At 36.1% G+C, this 24,230-nt stretch overlaps 3 protein-coding genes across 7 annotated transcripts; 1 reads left to right on the top strand and 2 right to left on the bottom strand.

Annotated features, from left to right (window-relative positions):
* Positions 1-382: 382 nt before the first annotated feature.
* Positions 383-15,026, bottom strand: LOC106181348 (succinyl-CoA:glutarate CoA-transferase). 4 transcript variants are annotated; one of them, XM_087013124.1, is made up of 13 exons: positions 14,878-15,026; positions 14,030-14,099; positions 13,652-13,725; positions 13,088-13,173; positions 12,664-12,714; positions 12,272-12,392; positions 11,593-11,684; positions 11,137-11,280; positions 3,303-3,398; positions 2,571-2,642; positions 2,223-2,320; positions 1,635-1,801; positions 383-1,244 (listed from the first exon to the last, which is right to left on the bottom strand). In XM_087013124.1, exons 1-13 carry the CDS (start codon positions 14,978-14,980, stop codon positions 1,093-1,095), a joined length of 1,326 nt encoding a protein of 441 aa, XP_086869250.1. In that variant the 5' UTR covers positions 14,981-15,026; the 3' UTR covers positions 383-1,092. The 4 variants fall into 4 exon arrangements, with proteins under 4 accessions (XP_086869250.1, XP_086869251.1, XP_086869254.1 ...); XM_087013125.1 differs by lacking the exon at positions 14,878-15,026 and adding an exon at positions 14,564-14,612; XM_087013128.1 differs by lacking the exon at positions 14,878-15,026 and adding an exon at positions 14,486-14,532.
* Positions 4,086-6,812, top strand: LOC147761545 (tripartite motif-containing protein 3-like). The gene has a single exon (XM_087013123.1). It carries the CDS (start codon positions 4,296-4,298, stop codon positions 6,114-6,116), a length of 1,821 nt encoding a protein of 606 aa, XP_086869249.1. The 5' UTR covers positions 4,086-4,295; the 3' UTR covers positions 6,117-6,812.
* A 3,781-nt stretch (positions 15,027-18,807) lies between the features above and the next one.
* Positions 18,808-24,136, bottom strand: LOC106181360 (EKC/KEOPS complex subunit LAGE3). Of its 2 annotated transcripts, none has more exons than XM_013565723.2 (3): positions 23,955-24,136; positions 19,492-19,620; positions 18,808-19,163 (listed from the first exon to the last, which is right to left on the bottom strand). In XM_013565723.2, exons 1-3 carry the CDS (start codon positions 24,005-24,007, stop codon positions 19,049-19,051), a joined length of 297 nt encoding a protein of 98 aa, XP_013421177.1. In that variant the 5' UTR covers positions 24,008-24,136; the 3' UTR covers positions 18,808-19,048. The 2 variants fall into 2 exon arrangements, with proteins under 2 accessions (XP_013421177.1, XP_086868923.1); XM_087012797.1 differs by lacking the exon at positions 23,955-24,136 and adding an exon at positions 23,772-23,948.
* Positions 24,137-24,230: the final 94 nt, after the last annotated feature.

The following is a 24,230-nucleotide window of genomic DNA, read 5'->3' as shown; positions in this document are numbered from 1 at the left end:
ATTTGACAGATTTAATTTAAAAATTGTGAACATACAAAATCCCTATTTATGTGCCACTCACCGTTCAAACTTCAGTTTTAATCAAAATGGAAGAAATATAATGTAACATATAAAAATTAGCCTACGGCTTGAATTTCACATTTAGTGTAAGAGAGGGCAGTAATTCTGTGTGCAAAATAGGGCCTTCTGAACGAGGGGGTAAAACAGGTATTTGATAAATAAAAAGGTACATTTACTTTATTAAAATATCTAATAAGCCTGGAAAAAACACCCCCCTGAAATTTCCTGTTAAATATGTGTCAGAGAGGACCAATCCGGCTTGGCCAGGTGGTGTTCAGCATTTTTTCAGCCATATCTTATGTAATAAAATATAAAACAAAAGTGAGAGAATCACATTTCATTTATTAACTTTAATTACTATAAGTCACATTGGCCACTTAAAATATACCTCTTGAAATATCACAGTCAAATTCGTACATTCATATTTGTATATTCCCATTTATTACCTACTATAATTACTAGATAACTTATGCTTGAATTCAGACTTACACAGTTTCAAAATTAATTCAAAACTAGTGTCAGATTTATACTCAAAAGCGATACTAGCACAAACCTTTAAGCCACACAACCCTCTAAATAGCAGCACGCCCCTTGCAGTCAATCATTAGTTTAGTAATAATTTTTGTCTCAGGTATGATACTTCCACCAAGCCTCTAGCCATCCATCACATTACCGTGTCCCCATGCATAACGATCTCGAGTTCATCAATACGCCGAGTTGTCCAAGCAAGCCAGAATCACGGTTTTCTATGTGGTTACAATTACCGTATAATCAAAATTGATCTTTCAAACTGCCCAGAATCAAAATTTCTTATTCTTACTTTAATCTGTTCCGGCAGTAATATCGAACCCGGCTCTGTACTTTGCATACCTATTCATTACTCAAATGCACCGTAAGTAAAATACGTAAAGTACATAGAAATTAGAAAAGATGGTCATCTTCATGCCCCGCCCTCTTTTAGACCAACCATGTCATTCTCAGCCAATCCTTGTATTTCATTGGATGAAAACTTCATCATCATGCCCCGCCCTCTTATAGACCGACAACGCCCTTCTCAGCCAATCCTTGTATTTGACTAGATGAAAACCCCAGCAGTTCCTGCAGCACCTCCTCCGTGTGTTGCCCCAGGGTTGGAGGGGGGCACTGGAGGACCAGGTCAAAGTCCGAGTACCTTACTGCTGGACCTGAAACAAAATGTATATGTCGCACTTCCGACAAATGGAATGAAAAATATTGCGCCGAACAGTCATTACGTGTAAACTAAAAAACATAACCCAAAGCTACCCTATGTGTCTACTATAATTTTGTAACTGGACTCTGTGGTCAGAGGGTAACCTAAAGCTTTCATAAATAATTAGTATTTAATAAAAATTACAGTCTTATACAAATAAGGTGAAGTAATTCAAATAATATGAATGCAGTATGATCCACATGATATGAAAGCACAGTATCATTATTTCACAGAGGGGCCTACCATATGTGCTGCAATGGCTACTTGATCGTTTTCTGAAAGGCCCCCAGATTTAATGTTTTCTTATTTCCCAAAAATACACAGTTTAATATTTTTTTCTTACCGACCACTCGGATATCTCCTGCTGTTGGGTGCGCCATCTTTTGGACAATACCAGTCTGTAAGACATGGGGGTCGTTAAACACGCCTTCCATGTTGTTAATAGGGCCGTAGGGCATGCCACACCCTTCAAAAACCTCCAGCCACTCTGAAGTGGACTTCTGGGCGAACCTATAAATATGTGTCACCATAAGTTATATTTAAACCGTGTTTCTAGAGGACCTGGGTCTGCCTAATTCAGGGACATGATGGCCAGCCCCTTTAACCTCTTCATCAATCTGAAAAGGAGCACCTGCCAGGCCTACCCAACTACCAGACGTGGCATGTGTCTGGTAGGGGTAGGCCTGGCTGGCAGAACCCTTACTCTTAATAGCACCACACTGTGAATCAAAGCCTGTTTCTAGAGAAGTTGAATTTGCTTAACTTGGTGATATCCGTATCGGCAGTATTATTATTATCATTATTATTATTATTATTATTAATACCAATTTGGAAGAGGGGGAGGCCCTAACACTGTGGGTATTGGATTTTACTAAAAGGGGCACAAGTATTTAAGTCTTCTTTTTCAACAAATATCTATTGAGAAAATTACCTTTGTGCCAGCGCCTCTATCAACTCCTGTCTGTGCTTTACTCGACTTTTATTGCTGGAATATTTAGGATTTTTCAAAAGTTCTTCCATACCAATTCTCTGTAACAAAAAAAAAAAGTAATTTAAAATTTTACTAACAGAATAAAACCTCCTCAAGGCAGCCCTGTTGCAATATGAATTCCAGAAGTGAACTCCTTCAATTTCAAAATTGGATTGCATGGAAAAAGATTTTATTTAAATAAAGAAAATAAAACTTTATTTAATTAAAGATAATTTACAATACAGATCTGAATCAATCAATCTTTAAATGTAAGAAATGAAAAAAGACAAAATAATCCTGACACGGCACCTTGCAAAGAACTTCAAAATGGATATTATTGCCTGCTCCCACTGTTAGGTAGCCGTCGGATGTCTTGAAGGCCTGCCAGGAAAATGTTTGAGTTAAATACTAGTAATACTATATAATCGATGATAACAGATTTTCCTTCAGGACCACGCTCAGCTGTCACCTAAATTGGATAGTAAACAGTTGACATAAAATCGCTTTATGATTTAAAAACCGGGTGCATAAATTTGAAAACCACCTAGAACAACCTTAGACAGCCACATTAATCCAATACATTGCAAAAATAAACTATAAAAAGTGGTTAAAGCATTCAAATCGAACAATAAAATTGTCTCTATGGAGGTATATGGGGACTTTACGACATTCGGTTTGAATGCTTTAACCACTTTTTATAGTTTATTTTTGCTATGTATTGGATTAATGTGGCAGTCGAAGGTTGTTCTTGGTGGTTTTCAAATTTATGCACCCGGTTTTTAAATCGATCATAAAGCGATTTTACAACAATCGTTTACTATCCAATCAAGGTGACAGCCGAGCGGGGTTATTTTTTCCCCATCGCAAAGATCGATGAATTACCATATACTTTGTTATGATAAAGTGAAGCAAGCTTTTCAAATTAAACTTAACAATGATACCCTTGCAGATCCAAGTCCCATCCCATCTCTTGGCCTCCTGTTACCCCCCCCCCCCCCACCCTACACCCCTCCCACTAAGGGAACTGCCCTTGATAATTACCTGATATGGTACAATACTTTCATGTCCTGTCCCGTGTCTCTTGGCCTCCTGCCCAGCATTGAGGTAGTTGGAGGCTATGTGGGTCAATGTGGCTATCTGGAACAGAGTAAAGGTAAATAAAGTTATATGAATTTTTTGTGTTTTAACTGTTTGTCCTTGTGCCAGTTTGTATGAGCATCTGCAGTGAATTAAGAGCCCAATGTTACTTGTGTGCAATATCATGAGACAACAGGAGTTGTTCTTTTTATGTTATCATTCAAGAATAATAACCAAGAATTATATATATTCTTATATATATAAACAAAAGTAACAAGAACCCTAAGAAAGTATCCACTCCAATATATCTATCACTACTGGTACATGTAAGTGCCCAATAAGATACCTCAAAACAACAGGGCTGGAGTCACCTTAACATTGGTACTTTCTATTTCACCAAGGCAAGCTAAACCCTACATGTACAATCAGCATTTGATTTCCAATATGTGAGCTTAAAATAAACACAATGCATGCAACTACCACCCAGGATAGCACAAACTGTGTATTCTGTAAATGAAACTGTTCGCTGTTATGGTGAGGTCAGCATCAACAAAATAAGCAGACAGCTTTTTTTTCTCAACCTTACTTGTTCAACATACCTATTGTTGTGAATTCAAAAGAAAAAAATCAATACATTAATTATTAACACACAACAGCTGACACAGTGCAACTAGAAGAACCAGTTATTGTAAGCATAGCAGTACCGATTGATAATATTGACCCAATGCTTGCTAGAGTGTATATATTCTGGGCTTTGTCACAAAATAAGCCAGGAGAAGAAGGATGGGGAGAAAATACACCTGACAGAATATTATTGGTAATAGATACAGTCTGAGCTGTGGAGTAATAGGGCTTTTTAAAAACTTCTACCCAATGGGTAGATCAATAAATTATTCAAACGAACAGTACTGTACGGCCAGTGACTGAATATATGACTTCATACATTTAAGTGACAATATGGCCAGAGCATCAGCAGCAGCTCTCAAGGATAATCTCTTGAGGTGTAACATCTGCCGGGGAGAGTGTGAGGACCCCCGCGTGCTGCCTTGCTACCATACATTTTGCTATGGTTGTATATCTGACCATGCTAAGAAAAATACAACTTCAAGCAGGACATTTCCATGCCCAAGTTGTAGTGAAGAAATTCAATTTCCAAAAGATGGACTTGTAGCATTGAAAAAAGATTTTCGTACACACGCATTTTCATATTCGCATAGGGCAGAAGAAGTTTTAAGTCAGCTGCAGCAGCACAAAGTCATATCTCCACACAAAGATGATGTGACAAAAGCCATCTCACAAATGACCATCAGGTGTGAAAGACATCCTGGTACTGAACTGAAATACTATTGCGAAGAAGATGATGCTGTTCTATGTGGTGACTGTGTACCAAATAATTTCAGACATAGAATTCTACCCATAGAGAAAGTTGCAAACAGCAGCAGAGAAAAAATTCAATCTGAGCTGGTGAAAAGTACAAAAAAGATTAACAAGTTCAAAGAAGCACTTGCCACTGAAATGCCCAGTGAAGGAAAGGATAATCAAATAAGGGCAGCCACCATTCACAGCATTGAAGAACAAGCCCAGCATATTTGTAGCCTGGTTAATCAGAGGAAAGATATATTGATATCAGAAGTAAATGCTGCATATGATACCCAAAGAAAGCAGACAGACAAGGACAGCCTTAAACTTCACCATGCCTCCTTGTGCAGAACCTGTGACTTTGCCCAACAACTTGTTGTACATGGTACTGATTCTGATGTCATGGTTCATGCAAAAGCTCTGATCAAGAGGATGGAAGCAATGGAGAACATACCAGTTCCAACTCCAGATACACATGTACAGATATCATTCATTCCTGGTAAGATATCTTTGGCTGGTCTGGAAGCCATGTTTGGGGAGCTGACAGAACAGTTACAGCCTACACTAGCTAAACACCATGCAACAAATCCAAGATCTGCATCACATCATTCCATATTCATAGAGAAGACAGTGTGTGTGCATTCCTTCAATGTTAAACTGAAGGATGATAATGCTGAAATGTACATCACTGGGTTAGCCATAGATGAGCGACACGTGTTTGCTGTGGATAAAGAGAATGGCAGAACTAAGGTGTTCTCACATGCAGGGAAATTCATGTTTGACATAAAATTGAAAGAGCCATGTGGTGTGGCTGTGTCAAAGACTGGTAAACTGTACATAACATCACAGCGTGAGAAATGTGTCAAAGTGTACTCTACCAAAGGACAGCAGGTGACAACCATGGGCCAGGATCGACTGGAGATGCCTCGTGGTATAACTCTGAGCATAGACCATGATCACTTGTTGGTATGTGAGAGTAAAAAGAAATCCATCTTCACTTTCAATGCAGACAGTGGACAGCTCCTGAATACGATTCCACTCAGGATGTGCAATTCTCCAGAGTACATCACAGCAAGCCTTGTGAATGACAACATTGTGCTGTCAGATTTTGGCAAGAACAGTGTATATGTCATTGCACCTACTGGTGATCAGCTCCACCAGTATGGCACAGAAGGCAGTGGTGACGGTCAGCTGAATTGGCCATGCGGTGTATGCACAGATAACCATGGCCACATCTTCATTGCTGACTTTCAGAATCACAGAATAGTGGCACTGAGTCCACATGGACAGTTCATCAAATACATTGCCACTAGTGATGATGGGTTGAAGTATCCCAGTGCCTTGGCCATCAACTCTATTGGCCAGCTGGTAGTGGCTCAGCAGGATGGGAACATAAAGACATTCAAGCTCTTTAACTAGGTGCAGATCACCTTGTACACTGATCAAATATATTGCGATCCATACAGACTGAAGTTTGGAAATAAAATAAATTTAATTGAATACTTATAAATGCTAATGAATACCATATGGAAGCTCTTAGAACTATGTGTAAAATTAAGACACTGTATCCATTTTTTCTTTCTCTCTTTTTTAATTGTAATTTTATTTATATACATGTATAATATTAGAGGTAATTAAAGAATTACTAGTAGCTACTGTTCATGTATTTGCAATTGTATAGTTTTGTGAAAAAAGTTTCCTCTATATATATGAGTCTAAATATAAATACATCAACATGCCATATTATGTCAGTTGTTAAGAATAATCACTTACTACATAACTCATTACGGCCGTATTATATTCAGCAAGTTTGATATCTGTGTGGGTCACATTGCAGTGTTTTTGTGAAAATGATTTTTTTTTTTTGATAAAATATATTATTTTAATTTAAATATTTGTGCTAGACATGTGGTACTAGTAGTTTTCCCTTTTTACATATAAAATGTTTGCTACATATTATATTATAATAATATTATAATTATAATCACTTAGTAGATAAATTTCATGTCAGTGTGTGTGAGTATGGTTTGCTGTGGATAAGTTTTCGATATATTTGACAAAATACTGTGTATTGTATCTATGATTCTGAGTGTATTGTACTGTTTGTATTGAATAAATGGCTAGAAAAACACTCAGTCTGAGCTCATGGAAAGACATTTCCCCTATCTTCCACACCCATACAAACTCTTTGTTTCATCTTATTAAAAACAGCAAAGCTGTAAAATGGACAGACATATAAATGACAAAGCTAATAGAAGCAACATCATTAAAACAGTCTTAAAATGACAAAAATCAATTTAATCACAAACATTTAAAAAAAAAAAACACTTCTTTTTAATTTTGATGCAATATAACATAATGCTTAACAACCAAATTTTATAATTATGCATAATTGTTACTGTGAGCATTCAGAAAATGCTACTAAAATAGTTATGTAAAGACTTTATATTATTCATTTAGGCATAATTTTGCTGTAAAAGTATCATTTAAAACCACAAACTATACTGTTGATGGCTCTGAGACAGGTACAACATTCACAGACCAACTTCCAACACTTTCAAGTTTACAGTTTCACCAGGCTGTGCTCAGATTAAAAGTTATCTGTCCAGCAGGACCAATCTATCTCAGCAGGGATTCTCTCCAAGGCCCAGCTTAATTGTCCCCTCGCAAACTAACATGAACAATAAGACCACAAAAATTTCCCAACTTTAACCAAGTGCTGTAAATTACAAGTGGGCATGCGATAAACCAAATCAATCCCTCAACCAGTAGAAAAAGCATTGAAAATGCACCTAGTTCCAATTTCTGTTCTTAAACTTGGTATACTTTTCTGTCCCTTAATTTCATAAAAGTCTGTTGTAGTAATGACATCTTATTGTATGACACATTATACTGCTGCAATATTAATTTTTTAATGAGGTTTGATGAAAATGACCAAGGTAGACAGAAAAGCAAAAGGTAGGCAAATGTCATTTTTCAGAAAATATGAATGCTATCCTTTGGTATCTCTTTAAGTTTTGGGAATTTGGTTGGGCTTAAAGGCAAATTAAGATTTGACTTCAAATATCACTTTCAATACTGAATTATGATTTTCATAAAGGGTCATATTACTAAGTATACATGCAATTCATTACTGTACCTCCTCATATACAAAGAATGCAAGCCTCTCAGCTATAACGCTCAACACTGTGTCAGTCAAAGTAAAATGTTTTAACATTCCCATTTTTCCCAACAAAAGTATCCCATTTCTCTAAACAGCAATTTTAGCAAGTCAAGAAAAATCTTATAATTATTATCAAGAGTTGCCCCACTGTGGGGGAACACTGTGCTAGAGTAAATAAGAACATTAAAATGGATTTAAATTTAAATTGCTTTATCAAAAAGCCACTGTGGTGAGGTCACCCTTAACTGATAAACAGATGCAATATTTTACTGTACTATTGAGAGAATCAAAAAGGAGACCAAGAACTACTTTGTGTTCAATAAATATTGCAAGTGTTATGTTTAAGCATTTACTGCAAACTTTGGTGTAATATCGGGCTACTTTTCACTGTACACTTGGTAAGTGTTTTTGTGTAAAATATCTACTAAATAAACCAGCTGCACCAGGAAGGGAATAGGAAACATAAATAGGGCCTGGATTATATTTTGACTGACTCATTCCATTTCAATCACTTTATCAAATAGTAACTATGGTGAGATCACCCTTAACTGATAAACAGATGCGATATTTTCTGTACCACTGAGTAGATCAAAAAAGGAGAGCAAGAACTACTTTGTGTACAGTACCGGTAAATATTTCAAGTGTTATGTTAACGGCATTCACTGCAAACTCTGGAGTAATATCAGGCAACTTTTCTCTGTGTACTTGCTACATAAGTGTTTTCATGTTAAATATATACTAAACAAACCAGCTGCACCAGGAAGTGAACAGGAAAGAAAAAAATAGGGGCTGCATTTTCTTAAAAATGAGTGAGTCCATTTCAACTGAACTACAACCAGTTTCGTACAGGTTTTATTTTACCTGTAAAACAGTTTGAAATTCATGGCAGAAGCTCTTGCAGCAGCCTTCACGGACAATCTCTTGACATGTAGCATCTGTCTGGAAGAGTATGAGGACCCCCGTGTGCTGCCGTGCTACCATACATTTTGCTTTGGCTGTATATCTGACCATGCCAAAAGAACTGTTACTAAAGACAGAAATCTTCTCTGTCCTATATGTAGAGACGAGATCCGTTCTCCAAAAAAAGGACTTACTGAACTGAAAAAGAATTTCGCATTTAGTAAGGCAAAAGACATCATAACCCAGCAACAAGCAGAAAGGAGGAAGTCAGAAAATGAACAGTCCAATGTAGCAGCGACAACAAAAGTCAATGCACAATTCACCAACGGTTGTGAAACACATCCTGGTAATGAACTGAAATACTACTGCGAAGATGATGACACCGTTGTTTGTGGTGACTGCGCATTAACAGATCATTACAGACATGGTATTTTACCTGTAGAAAAAGTTGCAAAAAGCAATAGAGAAACTATTGAAACTGCCCTTGTAAAATCTCTGGCAAAAGTTAACATATTCACAGAGGCAGTAGCCAAGGAAGGAGCCAATGAATTTGAGGACTCTCTTTTCAGGAAAGGCACTGTCAACAGCATTGAAAGACAAGCCCAGCAGATCTGTACATTAATTAATGAGAGGAAAGAGACATTGATATTAGAAGTGAATTCTGCTTATGATGTGAGAAAGGCAAAGAGCGAGGCAAACAAGGACTTCCTTGAACTTCACCATGCCTCCTTGCACAGTGCCTGTGACTTTGCCCAACAACTTGTCACATATGGCACTGACTCTGATATCATGGTTCATGCAAAAACTCTGACAGAGAGATTGGTATCAATGGAGAACACACCAGTTCTAACACCAGACACAACTGCAGAGATATCTTATAGTCCTGGTAAGATATCTACTTCCGGACTGGAAGCCATGTTAGGACAGGTGACAGTACAGTCAAAACCTCCATTAACTGGACTGAGAACAAATCCAAGATCAGCACCAAATCTTCCAGTTTTCTTGGAGAAGGCAGAATGTGTGCATTCTTTCACCACAAAGCTGAAGGATGACACTTCTAAAACCTTCATAACTGGGTTGGCCACGGATGAGCAATTTATGTATGCTGTAGATTGGAGAAATGACAGGACAAAAATATTTTCATATGTAGGGGAGTTCAAATTTGACATTAAGTTAAACAAGCCATTTGATGTTGCTGTGTCACAGACTGGTCATCTGTATATAACATCAAAAGGTGACAAGTGTGTCAAAGTGTACTCCACCAGAGGTCAGCAGGTGACAACCATGGGTCACCGTCAACTTGAAATGCCATGCGGTATCACACTGAACAGACATGGTCTTGTAATGGTCTGCGACAGTAAAAAGAAATCCATCTTTGCATTCCATGCAGATAGTGGACAGCTCCTGAACACTATTCCACTGACCATGTGCACAACCCCACAGTACATCACAGTGAACACAGTGAATGATAACATTGTGATATCAGACTTGGGCAAACACTGTGTACATGTACTGTCACCTACTGGTGATCAGCTGTACCAGTATGGTACACAAGGCAGTGGTGATGGTCAGCTGCATGCACCATGGGGAATGTGCACAGATAGCTACGGTCACATTTTCATCGTTGATTGTTATAACAAAAGGATAGTGACACTGAGCCCACAGGGACAGTTTATCAGAAACATTGCCACTAAAGACGATGGCTTAGAGGGACCCACGACATTGACTATCAACCCTGCTGGCCTGCTGGTGGTGACAGAGGCACAGGGTAATGTTAAAACATTCCTGACTAGTCCTTACAATAGATACTGCACACTCACTGCAATCTGACAAAATACATAGCAGCAATGCAGGCCTTCAAAACTTATTGCAACCACTGATGATGTATGCATGAAACTTTGCAGCTATACATATTTTTCTTTGGAACTCGATCCTGACAAGTTTGTCTCAAATTTGCTGCAATGTTTGGTGTTATCTGGAGAACACTGACATTTAAGTGTCATATTATATTTTTATATCTGTAAGAACTATCATTGACTTTTGCTTTCAGGTAATATGTTAATTGTTTTGCAGACCTCAGCCAAATTCAATAGTTCTATTAGTTCTATCAATAGTTCAATCATCTGTCATTTACGTAAGGTCATATATAAACAGGAGTAAGGGTATTAGTTATTTGCCTAATGCTTTGACCTGAATGGGCAAAATCAATAACAAAAAGATAAAAACATGTTCTATATATTTTTCTTACCCATGCAAGCAGGAATAAATGTGTATGATATGACAGAATGTGAAAACATTTGTTTTTTTCCACCAAGATATGAACATCAATGTAAATATTTATCACCATGAATGGTTTAAAAAGTAAATTGAAATTACCTGAGTGTTTAGTAAGTTGCAGTCTATATGTTGCCCATGTCCAGTCTTATTACGATATAAAAGTGCTGCCATGATGGCACCATAGGCGTATAGTCCTGTAGAGAGGTCAGTCATAGCCACCCCAACGCGGCACGGCTCTCCATCCTGCAGTAAAATTTTTTTATCTAATTTTTAATTTTCTATCATTTTTTCCTGTCAAAAAATCTTAACATAATAAAACATATTATATTTTTTTCAATACACCTGTCTTATTATTTCTCTCCACAGCTGAGGTGGTCAAACTGAATGCCAGCACTTACAAACTATTTTAATAATCAATTAAAATTAATTTTAAAAAAAGTATATTTATCAACAAGACAAGACATTTGTAAGACGTGCATTTCTTTAATAAATGTGCAAAATGGGGTGGTCAGTTTTCAAATGCTAGGACTTGTTTTATCAATTAATATTACTTACAGCAGGTCCAGTTATATGCATCAATCCCCCAACTGCTGCAGCTATGACATCATAGCCTGCTCTTAGTGAATATGGACCAGTGTGGCCGTAGCCTGGAATACCATTACAGCATTATCATTTTTTTTTTAAATATAGAAATACACGCAAAATTTACTTGTGCAGACTGAAAAACAGAGATTTTTTTTTTTTTTTTGCAGATTACAAGATTGCCCTTAAATCTATAAACTTCTTTTCCGATAAAAATGATGCAGAAAACTGTCTTAGATAACAGGATATATCTTTGCTTCTTGTCTCATGAAATGCGGATGTTTATTTTTAAATTATTTTAAAAAACTATTCCAGTAAAAATTTTAGATGTAAAATAAGTTATAAAATGGAATAAAGGATGACTTTTTTGCTCTGACTAAAGCAATGCCAGGGTCCGGTTGGGTTTGGGAGGAAGGGGGCAGTACTTGGGGTGAGGCACAAGGAAAAAGAATAAGCTGAATAAAGCAAGCCAAATTCTAGACAGCAGTCAAGGAAAATTTTCATTACTGTTATGTGTAATGTGGACACAGGGATGAGGGATGTTTTTTTTTTTTTTTTCTTTTTGAAAGAGAGAGACAGAGAGAAGGGGAGAACATCCAAAACTTAGGTGAGGAGCACATAGATAGCAACAAAATTTGGATCTCAACCCTACCAGTAATAGAACAGTAGACCAGCCTGGGATTCACCTCCTGAAGATCTTGGTAACTCAACCCCATCTCTCCTAGCTTTCCTGGGATGTAATTCTCTATGAGGACATCACTTTTCTTGATTAACTGCAAATAAAATGTTTGCATTTCTTTGGTCTTTTCAGGGATTATTTCAACTGTTTTTATATAATTTCTACTGATACATTCATGTAAATAAATAAATAAATAAATAAATAAATAAATAAATAAATAAATAAAGGCATTCATTTTCAAGTAATATTCTAAAAAACAAAAGTCTTCTTTGTGTTTCACAGTCGAGCTAAATATGTCAAGATTTCAACTACATTTCTGGCCATTATCAGTTTAAAATAAAAGACCGCAGTGGTCTCATCTCAACCTCTTTTATTATTTGATTCCCATCAGGAGACTTGAAGTTCACTGCTACACTCTGAAATGGAGGGGAAAAGTGTTCACTCCAAAGTGCCACTGATTGTTAAGTTTAATAAACTGATTTTGTTAGTTGTTACATTTAGTTATTACTGTACTAATTGTGTTTGTTGTAGCTTGGTGAGACTAATGATTGTGATTCTTTGACTACCTTCACTGTATAATATTGCATTAATGATGAAATAAAATAAACACAGTGGGTTTGTGCCAGGTACATTTAAACTTCTTTATTTAATATTAAAAAAAACTCAAACTGTCATACAAAACTGTAATAAACACTTGTACTGTATTTTTTTCTATTTTCTCTTTTATTTAGAACTTCTAAATTGTCGGTGTAAGACTGCAGCATACTGCACTTGGTGGTAATATTATACCTTTTTGTTCCTGTTTATAGACAGAAAGTAGGCACTTTGGTCTCCACAAAATGGCGGTCCCCAAGATCTTGTTTCATCTCCTATACCTAAGTGTGATCACATAATAATGATAATATATGAGAGACTGAAAATTGAAGAAATAGAAAAGCTCTAGCTTTTCTGATATTGTAGAGAAATACCTAATTTAATTTATATTATTAATTCTAGATAATAATATACAAGAAAACTTTTGAAATTAATCAAACAAATTAAGATAAAAAATGAAATAAATACATTTTAACACCTACATGGATTATTAAAGCTAGATAATTATCTATAAGAAAACCTTTGAAGTTAATCATACAAGTTCAAAAATTCAATGCATGTAGAAATTTTAACACACACAAAAGAAAAAAAAACTCACTGCACAAGATTTCATTAAAAGAATATTTGTAATTTGTAATTATTGAATCCAACAACAGGTGCAGGTGAAGCCTATGTGATAAACAAGAAGCGTCAGAGCTCATAAATACCATAATGTGTCTAGTATGAGCATTAATTCTTATCCTTATTCAAGAATGTCACCTGGTCGTTCAACTTTGATCACCTCAGCTCCCAAGTCTCCCAGGATCATAGTACAGTATGGACCAGCTAACACCCTGTTGATGAAAAAAAAAGTGAGAAAAAATTCCACAATGAAAACTTCAAAGATCAAAGATCATTGAACAGTAGGGGCCACATAAAACCCTGGTAATATAAAAAAAATTATAAAATAAAATGTGGGAATTATAGTCCCAATTTAGTGGGAATACTCCTGTTCACAAGATGCCGCATATTGCAGGAGCTCTAGAACACCTGCTGGACTATAAAAGTACTGATTGATCAATGAAATGGTTCATGAGGAAAAGGATCGGTTAAACCAAATAAAACAAAGAAAGCACATAATATATGCCCAACAATTACCTTGTCATGTCAATAACTCTTATACCCTCCAAAGGCAAGTCATGTTTGTTTTCTCTGTTGTCTGTGGAAGCTAATAATTAATAATTAACAAATTATTGCTGACTGTGAACATATATTTGTCATGTCCAGTCCAATTACTACTTTCTGATTTAAAACACTTATACAGTATTTAGGTATTATACCAGTATATAATGGCATTACACTATATTTTTTTATACCAGGTATACTTTACAATATACTATCAAACATATTCAGTATTATATATTTCATGAAAAAGGGTGTATAAATAGAATTGGAAAACTTACATGATTTTAATATATTCACCATTCATTAAGTCATTAGTTTGAGATCATTTAATATTAAAATTTTATTTGAGAGAACTTAGATTGGTTTTGTATTGTACTTCTACAGCGCCATCTAGCGGCCAATATGAAATCAACAGGAATGTACGTGTACACAGCAATTTTAAACAGTCTTTGCCCTCATCTCAAAGTGCCTGTCCAATTGGCAAATGTCATTATATAAACAGTTAACTCAGTTTTGCACTACGAGAAATGAACATGCACATTTTCATGCCAAAGCCTCACTTCGACTATTTTCGTGAAAACCAGAGCAAGCCAACTCACTTGTCGAGATTCGAGAGACTACTTTTCACCATAATACTTTACAGCGCACTAAGAGACTACAATTAACAAAAGATGCCCTGCTGATGAGAAAGGGGGCGGAGGAATGCGAGGTGGAGGGGTGGTGGTGGTAAGGGGGGGGGGGGGGGGTCGGTGTCGGTTGAGGAGCCACCATTATCCTCAATCTGGAAAGCCAGTAGGCATGTATGAAAGAGTATCACTTACCTGATCCGCAAAATGTCTGACTGCCAGCTATTCTTCGTATAACTGTGTATAAATTGGTCTTACAGCGACTAAAACAAAGGTGCCTTGTCCCCGGTAAAGCCATTTTGATATGAAATGTGTTTGTTGTGTCTGAGGTGCCAATTGCGTTTTTGGGGATTCTTTGCAGCTGGAATTTTTTTTTTTTTTAACAATCAAAACAAAAAGAAATCATAATAATAACTAGAGGATCAGAGAGGCGATACCGCCTCCGAATATTGTACCACCAGCTGGAGCAAGCGCATTCGTATAGACCCCCACATACACAAAATAAGGGACACAGCCACCAGGCTTGTGCTTGGCAAGCTGTAAAAATGCAATCAACAAGAATTTTCAAAATATGCAAAAAATATATATGACTAAAAATAGTACAATCAAAGTTAAGTTCATCGTAAGGTAGGTCAAAAGTCAATTTCAAGGTCACAGTAAATTGCCAGTATATGACTTCCTATTCAACTTCAATAGTAACTATGGACCTATCTGTGCCAGTTTTGGAGATAAAAGGGAACCAAAATTTGCAGAGTTCAGTTCATGGTGAATAGTAGGTCAAAGGTCAATTTCAAGGTCACATTTAGATTGCCAGTATATGACTTCATATTCAAGTTCAATAGAAACTATGGACCTATCTCTGCCAGTTTTGGAGATAAAAGGGAACCAAAATTTACAAAGTTCAGTTCATGGTGAAAAGTAGGTCAAAGGTCAATTTCAAGGTCACATTTAGATTGCCAGTATATGACTTCCTATTCAAGTTCAATAGTAACTATGGACCTATCTCTGCCAGTTTTGGAGATAAAAGGGAACCAAAATTTGCAAAGTTCAGTTCATGGTGAAAAGTAGGTCAAAGGTCAATTTCAAGGTCACATTTAGATTGCCAGTATATGACTTCCTATTCAACTTCAATAGTAACTATGGACCTATCTCTGCCAGTTTTGGAGATAAAAGGGAAGCAAAATTTGCAAAGTTCAGTTCATGGTGAAAAGTAGGTCAAAGGTCAATTTAAGGTCACATTTAGATTGCCAGTATATGACTTCCTATTCAACTTCAATAGAAACTATGGATCTATCTCTGCCAGTTTTGGAGATAAAAGTCAAGCAAAATTTGCAAAGTTCAGTTCATGGTGAAAAGTAGGTCAAAGGTCAATTTCAAGTTCACATTTAGATTGCCAGTATATGACTTCCTAGTCAACTTCAATAGTAACTATGGACCTATCACTGCCAGTTTTGGAGATAAAAGGGAACCAAAATTTGCAAAGTTCAGTTCATGGTGAAAAGTAGGTCAAAGGTCAATTTCAAGGTCACATTTAGATTGCCAGTATATGACTTCCTATTCAACTTCAATAGTAACTATGGACCTATCTCTGCCAGTTTTGGAGATAAAAGGGAAGCAAAATTTGCAAAGTTCAGTTCATGGTGAAAAGTAGGTCAAAGGTCAATTTAAGGTCACATTAAGATTGCCAGTATATGACTTCCTATTGAACTACAATAGTAACTATGGACCTATCTCTGCCAGTTTTGGAGATATAAGGGACTAAATGTTATAATTTTGAAGTTACCATAATGTGCCATAAATTTCCTACAGAAAAAATTAATTAAAATAAAGAAAAGGTCATTTTGGTCAAAATTCTTGAAATGGGAGGTGCTCTGAAGTTCCAAATGTTCAAATTTGATGAAATAATGTCATTTTTGACCACAAGTTGTCTGCTTTGCCAAGCCTTATGTTTTATTTTTCCGGAGTTCAAAATTTTTTATCCATTACCGTACTGCACATTTTGCTTTCACCACCAATATGTACTTTTTGATACAGCGTAACTCGAAAACCGTATGGAATACAAAAAAACTGAGACCACCTCCAGTGTTGGGTTTTACATGCTCTACAAAATGCAAAAAAGAATGGGTCTCTAGCATTAACGGTTCCCGAATTAGAGACAGTTTTCAGTTTCGGTATCTTATGGCCGCTACTCTCGTGAAAATGCACCGATTGACCCCAAATTCACGGAGATGAAAGATGACCTGAAGGGTTACACTTTCCAATAATATTATTGGTTAAGTCTGTGTGGTGTCTGAATAACAGGGCAAATAATTTTTTTTTCATAAAAAAATTCATTTTTTTGAAAATTTTGGCCCATTTGACCTTGAAATAAAGGTCAAAGGTCAAATCCAAGGGCATAATTGAAATCTACACATATGACTTTTGGAAAGCCGTCTGTAGAAATTTTTCCCATAATTCCTTCCGTAGGGTAAATAATTAGCATTCAATTTTGCCATTTTTAGACAAGGGTGCATTGCAATGAGTGCCACACCTAGACCCCAAAACCGGCAAAGCCCAAATTTTACGTGGAACGAGTTGAGATTATAGGTGACCTAAATCCAAGAGATGGGTACGGGGGCCCTTACCATCTAGGAGGAGAAGCGGTAACGGTAGCCGTCCGGCGGAGCCGGCGGAGCCGGCGGAATGATCCGGACGGGACTAAAAGCATGTGTACCGCCAGCGCTTACGCTGGTGGTACAATACTAATAATAATAATAATAATAATAATTTTTATCATTTGGTAACATTTATTTTCAAATGCGGATTTCTTTTTTTTTATATACATCTCTATTATCTTTGCTCTTTAATTGGTATACAAGAGATATTTTAGATGACCAGCCAAACGTAGCTTTATTCTTTTATGCCCTGTGTACAAGGACATACCAATGTACATAATAAACAATTTTTAACTGCTGTGGGGGGGGGGATGGGTCGACAAATGGTTGCAAAACATTTTTATTTGCAAGTTTTATTACCTTTTACAACACTCTCTTAATCCATTGCACAGCAGTATGGATTAAAGCATTACTTTTGGTATGCTTTTTTTACTGTGTTTTTGTACAAGTTTTTAACTTAACCATTTGTTATAAAATATTTTCTTTGAAATTAATACTCAAAAATCATTAATAAATACAGTACCTACAAAATGAAATTGACATGATGCATGGTGTTATGATTTTTTTTTTAATTTTATTTTTAAAATGAAAGAGGTTAAGTTTGAATGGACATTTAAACACAGTGTGAAAACCAATTTTTAAAAAATAAACGCCATCCCCCCTCCCCTCATGTCCCCCTCTTTGGAAGGTAAGAGGCGATGTTTGTTTTTATCCATATAAAACTGCAAAACATTTGTGAAATTAGTTGATGTCGATAAAAGACTGTTGCTAATATACCTTTTATGTTTAGGGCTTAAAGTTTTTCTTCAACTTTGCACAATACCTACAAGTATCAATCAATTACCAACTTACAATCATAATAAACAAACATTGCTTTATGCCATCATTTCATCTTCATTTCTACAGAAAATACTATGTGTGACCATATAGAAAAACCTTAAACAATATGGAAAGACTATAAAAACCATGCATTTTCCACATTTTCGACTGAACATCACTCATAAAACACATATTTAGCATGATCTTTCATTAGCCATGATAAGTTTATTCTTTCATTTCAAGCTTCACATACATGACTCCTGAGGTTTGAATCACTGATCTTCATGATCTGTCTTAAAAGTGAAAAAAAAAAAGTGAAAAATTGCAATGTTCCAGGCAGCTACTAGTACATGTAAGATTACAATTACTATACACTCCCTACATATCAGTTTATACTCACTGCCATGCCATGTGAGGCCCAGTAAGTGCTTTGAGGAAAAACCTGAATACTCTGAGTGTCATGTCAGCTGAAGGTAATATTGTTAATATTAACAACTTAACCTTTAAACAAAAGCAGGGTATCTAAAGACATTCTAAGATAGGCTGAACCATTTCAATGAAATCATGGGTTCGGATTATAAAACATGGAATAACTTCAGATTCAAAATGCCATTCATAAATTGTGAGGTAGGAGGGTAACTAATTTTACTTCTCATGTCTGTAACAGTCGCTCAACCTCAATCACCCAATCTTATTTCTCTGACACCATCTATCACACTAAAGTCCTGTTCATTAAGATTTCTTCCAAGCATTACTGTTACACCAACAACTCCCCACCGCTGAACACTGCATTGATCTTTTGTTCCATTCAGCTCCTAGTAGAGACCAGTGCTACAGCTATCACAGAATGTTGAAGAGTTTTTCTTGTACTGCAGTGACATCTACAGTGCTTGTCATGTGTCCACAGGGGGTCCAAATTGTTCTATAGTCTGTGTCACTAATGTCAAATGATCCAAGAATGAATTAACACTAACACGTAATGTTCTTGCTTCCTTGGCTTGAAAGTGTCTGGAATGAAAATACAAATATATATCAAAACCATCCTAAAAATATATTTTACTTATGCAAAGAAAGCTAGACAATGCAGCAATAACTCTTATATCTTATACTGACAAAAAAAACCATACAATTTTAAACAATGTACATATACTAAATATTCAAACAACATAATCTTATTCTGGTTCAAACTGGTGTTGCAGTTTAAATGATACAAGCACATCCGTTATTTCATAAAATGAACATAATTTGCTTTATGATAAATGAATTTAACTTCACAAACTTATCTCAGACAGATGTCCTTTTATTATTTTCTTAATAAGACTAGGAAACCTCTTACATCTGCAAAACTTTTTCATTAAGAGTGAAAGTTTTCTTCACTCCACCCCTCTTGGGTTCCTTGTCTACACTCAGAGTCCTGTATGCTATCTCTGCCTCTCTTATACTGCTGAACGGTACACTGAGATCCCTGATAAAGTCATTGGTCAAGGAAATGAAACAAAGAACTAAGCATTAAATGTGTGACAAATTACTTGGTTCTACATATTGAAATCACAGGTACTGGTATATACATGTAGATGCACGGGAGCTCCATTATTAATGATTAACACTACATACTCATAGTAATTATCATACATCCAGTATGGACCATGTTGAGTATATCTATATTAATATACAAATTTAACTGAAGAGAAAAATACTATGCAATACATTATTTTTACATCTGCTGCACTGGTATTTATGAACCCAAATGTAAAAAGATATATATATATATTACTTTAAAAATTTTTGGATGGGTCCAAACCCTGTTATACGTCATAATATTCAAATCGAACTGATGAGTTATTTAAACACATATCAAAAGGCTACATTACTGGGACAGTAGCTAAACAACATATTAAAGTCAAAAAATAAAAAAGAAACTAGAGGATCAGAGAGGCGATACCGCCTCCAAATATTGTACCACCAGCTGGAGCAAACGCATTTGTATAGACCCCCACATACACAAAATAAGGGACACAGCCACCAGTTTTGTGCTTGACAAGCTGTAAAAATGCAATCAACAAGAATTTTTTAACTATTGCAAAAAATATATATGGTACAATCAAATTTAAGTTCTTCGTAAGGTAGGTCAAGGGTCAATTTCAAGGTCACAGTAAATTGCCAGTATATGACTTCCTATTCAAGTTCAAGAGTAACTATGGACCTATCTCTGTCAAGTTTGAAGTTAAAAGAGAAAGAAATTAGCAGAGTTCAGTTCATGATAAAAAGTAGGTCAAAGGTCAATTTCAAGGTCACACTTAGATTGCCAGTATAGGACTTCCTATTCAACTTCAATAGTAACTATGGACCTATCTCAGCCAGTTTTGGAGATAAAAGGGAAGCAAAATTTGCAAAATTCAGTTCATGGTGAAAAGTAGGTCAAAGGTCAATTTCAAGGTCACATTTAGATTGCCAGTATATGACTTTCTATTCAAGTTCAATAGTAACTATGGACCTATCTCTGCCAGTTTTGGAGATAAAAGGGAAGCAAAATTTGCAAAGTTCAGTTTATGGTGAAAAGTAGGACAAAGGTCAATTTTAATGTCACATTTATAATGCCAGTATATGACTTCCTATTCAACTTCAATAGTAACTACGGACCTATCTCAGCCAGTTTTGGAGATAAAAGGAAAGCAAAATTTGCAAAATTCAGTTCATGGTGTAAAGTAGGTCAAAGGTCAATTTTAAGGTCACATTTAGATTGGCAGTATATGACTTCCTTTTCAAGTTCAATAGTAACTATGGACCTATCTCTGCCAGTTTTGGAGATAAAAGGGCAGAAAAGTTTGCAAAGTTCAGTTCATGGTGAAAAGTAGGTCAAAGGTCAATTTCAAGGTCACATTTAGATTGCCAATATATGACTTCCTATTCAAGTTCAATAGTAACTATGGACCTATCTCTGCCAGTTTTGGAGATAAAAGGGAAGCAAAATTTGCAAAGTTCAGTTTATGGTGAAAAGTAGGTCAAAGGTCAATTTTAAGGTCACATTTAGATTGCCAGTATATGACTTCCTATTCAAGTTCAATAGTAACTATGGACCTATCTCAGCCAGTTTTGGAGATAAAAGGAAAGCAAAATTTGCAAAATTCAGTTCATGGTGTAAAGTAGGTCAAAGGTCAATTTTAAGGTCACATTTAGATTGCCAGTATATGACTTCCTATTCAAGTTCAATAGTAACTATGGACCTATCTCTGCCAGTTTTGGAGATAAAAGGGAAGCAAATTTTGCAAAGTTCAGTTTATGGTGAAAAGTAGGTCAAAGGTCAATTTTAAGGTCACATTTAGATTGCCAGTATATGACTTCCTATTCAAGTTCAATAGTAACTACGGACCTATCTCAGCCAGTTTTGGAGATAAAAGGAAAGCAAAATTTGCAAAATTCAGTTCATGGTGAAAAGTAGGTCAAAGGTCAATTTTAATGTCACATTTAGATTGCCAGTATATGACTTCCTATTCAAGTTCAATAGTAACTATGGACCTATCTCTGCCAGTTTTGGAGATAAAAGGGAAGAAAAATTTGCAAAGTTCAGTTCATGGTGAAAAGTAGGTCAAAGGTCAATTTCAAGGTCATAGTAAGATTGCCAGTATATGACTTCCTATTCAAGTTCAATAGTAACTATGGACCTATCTCTGCCAGTTTTGGAGATAAAAGGGAAGCAAAATTTGCAAAGTTCAGTTTATGGTGAAAAGTAGGTCAAAGGTCAATTTTAAGGTCACATTTAGATTGCCAGTATATGACTTCCTATTCAACTTCAATAGTAACTATGGACCTATCTCAGCCAGTTTTGGAGATAAAAGGAAAGCAAAATTTGCAAAATTCAGTTCATGGTGTAAAGTAGGTCAAAGGTCAATTTTAAGGTCACATTTAGATTGCCAGTATATGACTTCCTATTCAAGTTCAATAGTAACTATGGACCTATCTCTGCCAGTTTTGGAGATAAAAGGGAAGCAAATTTTGCAAAGTTCAGTTTATGGTGAAAAGTAGGTCAAAGGTCAATTTTAAGGTCACATTTAGATTGCCAGTATATGACTTCCTATTCAACTTCAATAGTAACTACGGACCTATCTCAGCCAGTTTTGGAGATAAAAGGAAAGCAAAATTTGCAAAATTCAGTTCATGGTGAAAAGTAGGTCAAAGGTCAATTTTAATGTCACATTTAGATTGCCAGTATATGACTTCCTATTCAAGTTCAATAGTAACTATGGACCTATCTCTGCCAGTTTTGGAGATAAAAGGGAAAAAAAATTTGCAAAGTTCAGTTCATGGTGAAAAGTAGGTTAAAGGTCAATTTCAAGGTCATAGTAAGATTGCCAGTATATGACTTCATATTCAACTTCAATAGTAACTATGGACCTATCTCTGCCAGTTTTGGAGATATAAGGGACTAGATGTTATAATTTTGGAGTTACCATAATGTGCCTTAAATTTCGTACAGAAAAAATTAATTAAAATAAAGAAAATGTCATTTTGGTCAAAATTCTTGAAATAGGAGGTGCTCTGAAGTTTCAGAAGTTCAAATTTGATGAAATAATGTCACTTTTGAACACAAGTTGTCTGCTTTGCCAAGCCTTATATTTTATTTTTCCAGAGTTCAAAATTTATTATCCATTACCGTACTGCACATTTTGCTTTTACCACCAATATGTACTTTTTGATACAGCGTAACTCGAAAACCGTATGGAATACAAAAAAACCGAGACCACCTCCAGTGTTGGGCTTTACATGCTCTACAAAATGCAAAAAAGAATGGGTCTCTAGCATTAACGGTTCCCGAATTAGAGACAGTTTTCAGTTTCGGTATCTTATGGCCGCTACTCCCGTGAAAATGCACCGATGGACCCCAAATTCATGGAGATGAAAGATGACCTGAAGGGTAACACTTTTCAATAATATTATTGGTTAAGTCTGTGTGGTGTCTGAATAACAGGGCAAAAAAAATTTTTTTCGTAAAAAATTTCATTTTTTTGAAAATTTTGGCCCATTTGACCTTGAAGTAGAGGTCAAAGGTCAAATCCAAGGGTATATTTGAAATCTACACATATGACTTTTGGAAAGCCGTCTATAGAAATTTTTCCCATAACTCCTTCCGTAGGGTAGATAATTAGCATTTAATTTTGCCATTTTTAGACAAGGGTGCATTGCAATGAGTGCCACACCCAGACCCCAATACCGACAAAGCCCAAATTTTACGTGGAACGAGTTGAGATTATAGGTGACCTAAATCCATGAGATGGGTACGGGGGCCCTTACCGTCTAGGAGGAGAAGCGGTAACGGTAGCCGTCCGGCGGAGCCGGCGGAGCCGGCGGAGCCGGCGGAGCCAACGGAGCCAACGGAGCCGGCGGAGCCGGCGGAACGATCCGGACGGGACCGAAACCATGTGTACCGCCAGCGCTAACGCTGGTGGTACAATTACCAATTATAATAATAATAATAATAATTAAATCAAAAAATAATAATCAGTAATTTCGGTGAAATGTTTTGAATGCGACGATCTCCTTAAGCAACCCGCCTTCTTTTTACCGAAGAAGTCTACAAGCCTCTACGAAAAACCCAAGAAAATAAAAAATAAAGCCTACCCCCAGGGTGAGCAAGAGGGCACAAACATCTACCGAGCTAGGTGTTTGGCGGCAACGGACAGATACAGAGAACACAATATATGCAGACACATTCAGTGTCTGAGTATAATGAGGGACCTGAAGACACAAACTATTAATAAACCGACAGTAAAAGACTAATGCTGTGCTGCAATACAAGGATACATTGTCAACGACCTTTCTTCGTCCACTTCCTCCATGCTGTTTTTATGTTGCATTATGCACGTGCAATGTTTATTATATTCCCAAAAGTTTATGGTATTCCTGAGGAATGAGATAAATAATCATCATATTTTATATCTTTGAAAGTAATTTTTAACATAATTTCTCCAATTTATAAACTGTTAGCTATTATATATATATTATATACATCTATTTATACTTGTCCATCTTTATAATGCGCGTTTGAGTCGATCACAACCGTGTAAATCCATGACGTCA

The sequence above is a fragment of the Lingula anatina genome, chromosome 5, assembly GCF_051362555.1.
Source record: "Lingula anatina isolate TDL-2025a chromosome 5, LinAna3.0, whole genome shotgun sequence".
In the NCBI taxonomy this organism is placed as follows: Eukaryota; Metazoa; Brachiopoda; class Lingulata; order Lingulida; family Lingulidae; genus Lingula; species Lingula anatina.
Note: the sequence above shows the minus strand (reverse complement) of the source record. Positions and strands in the feature narration are given on the sequence as shown.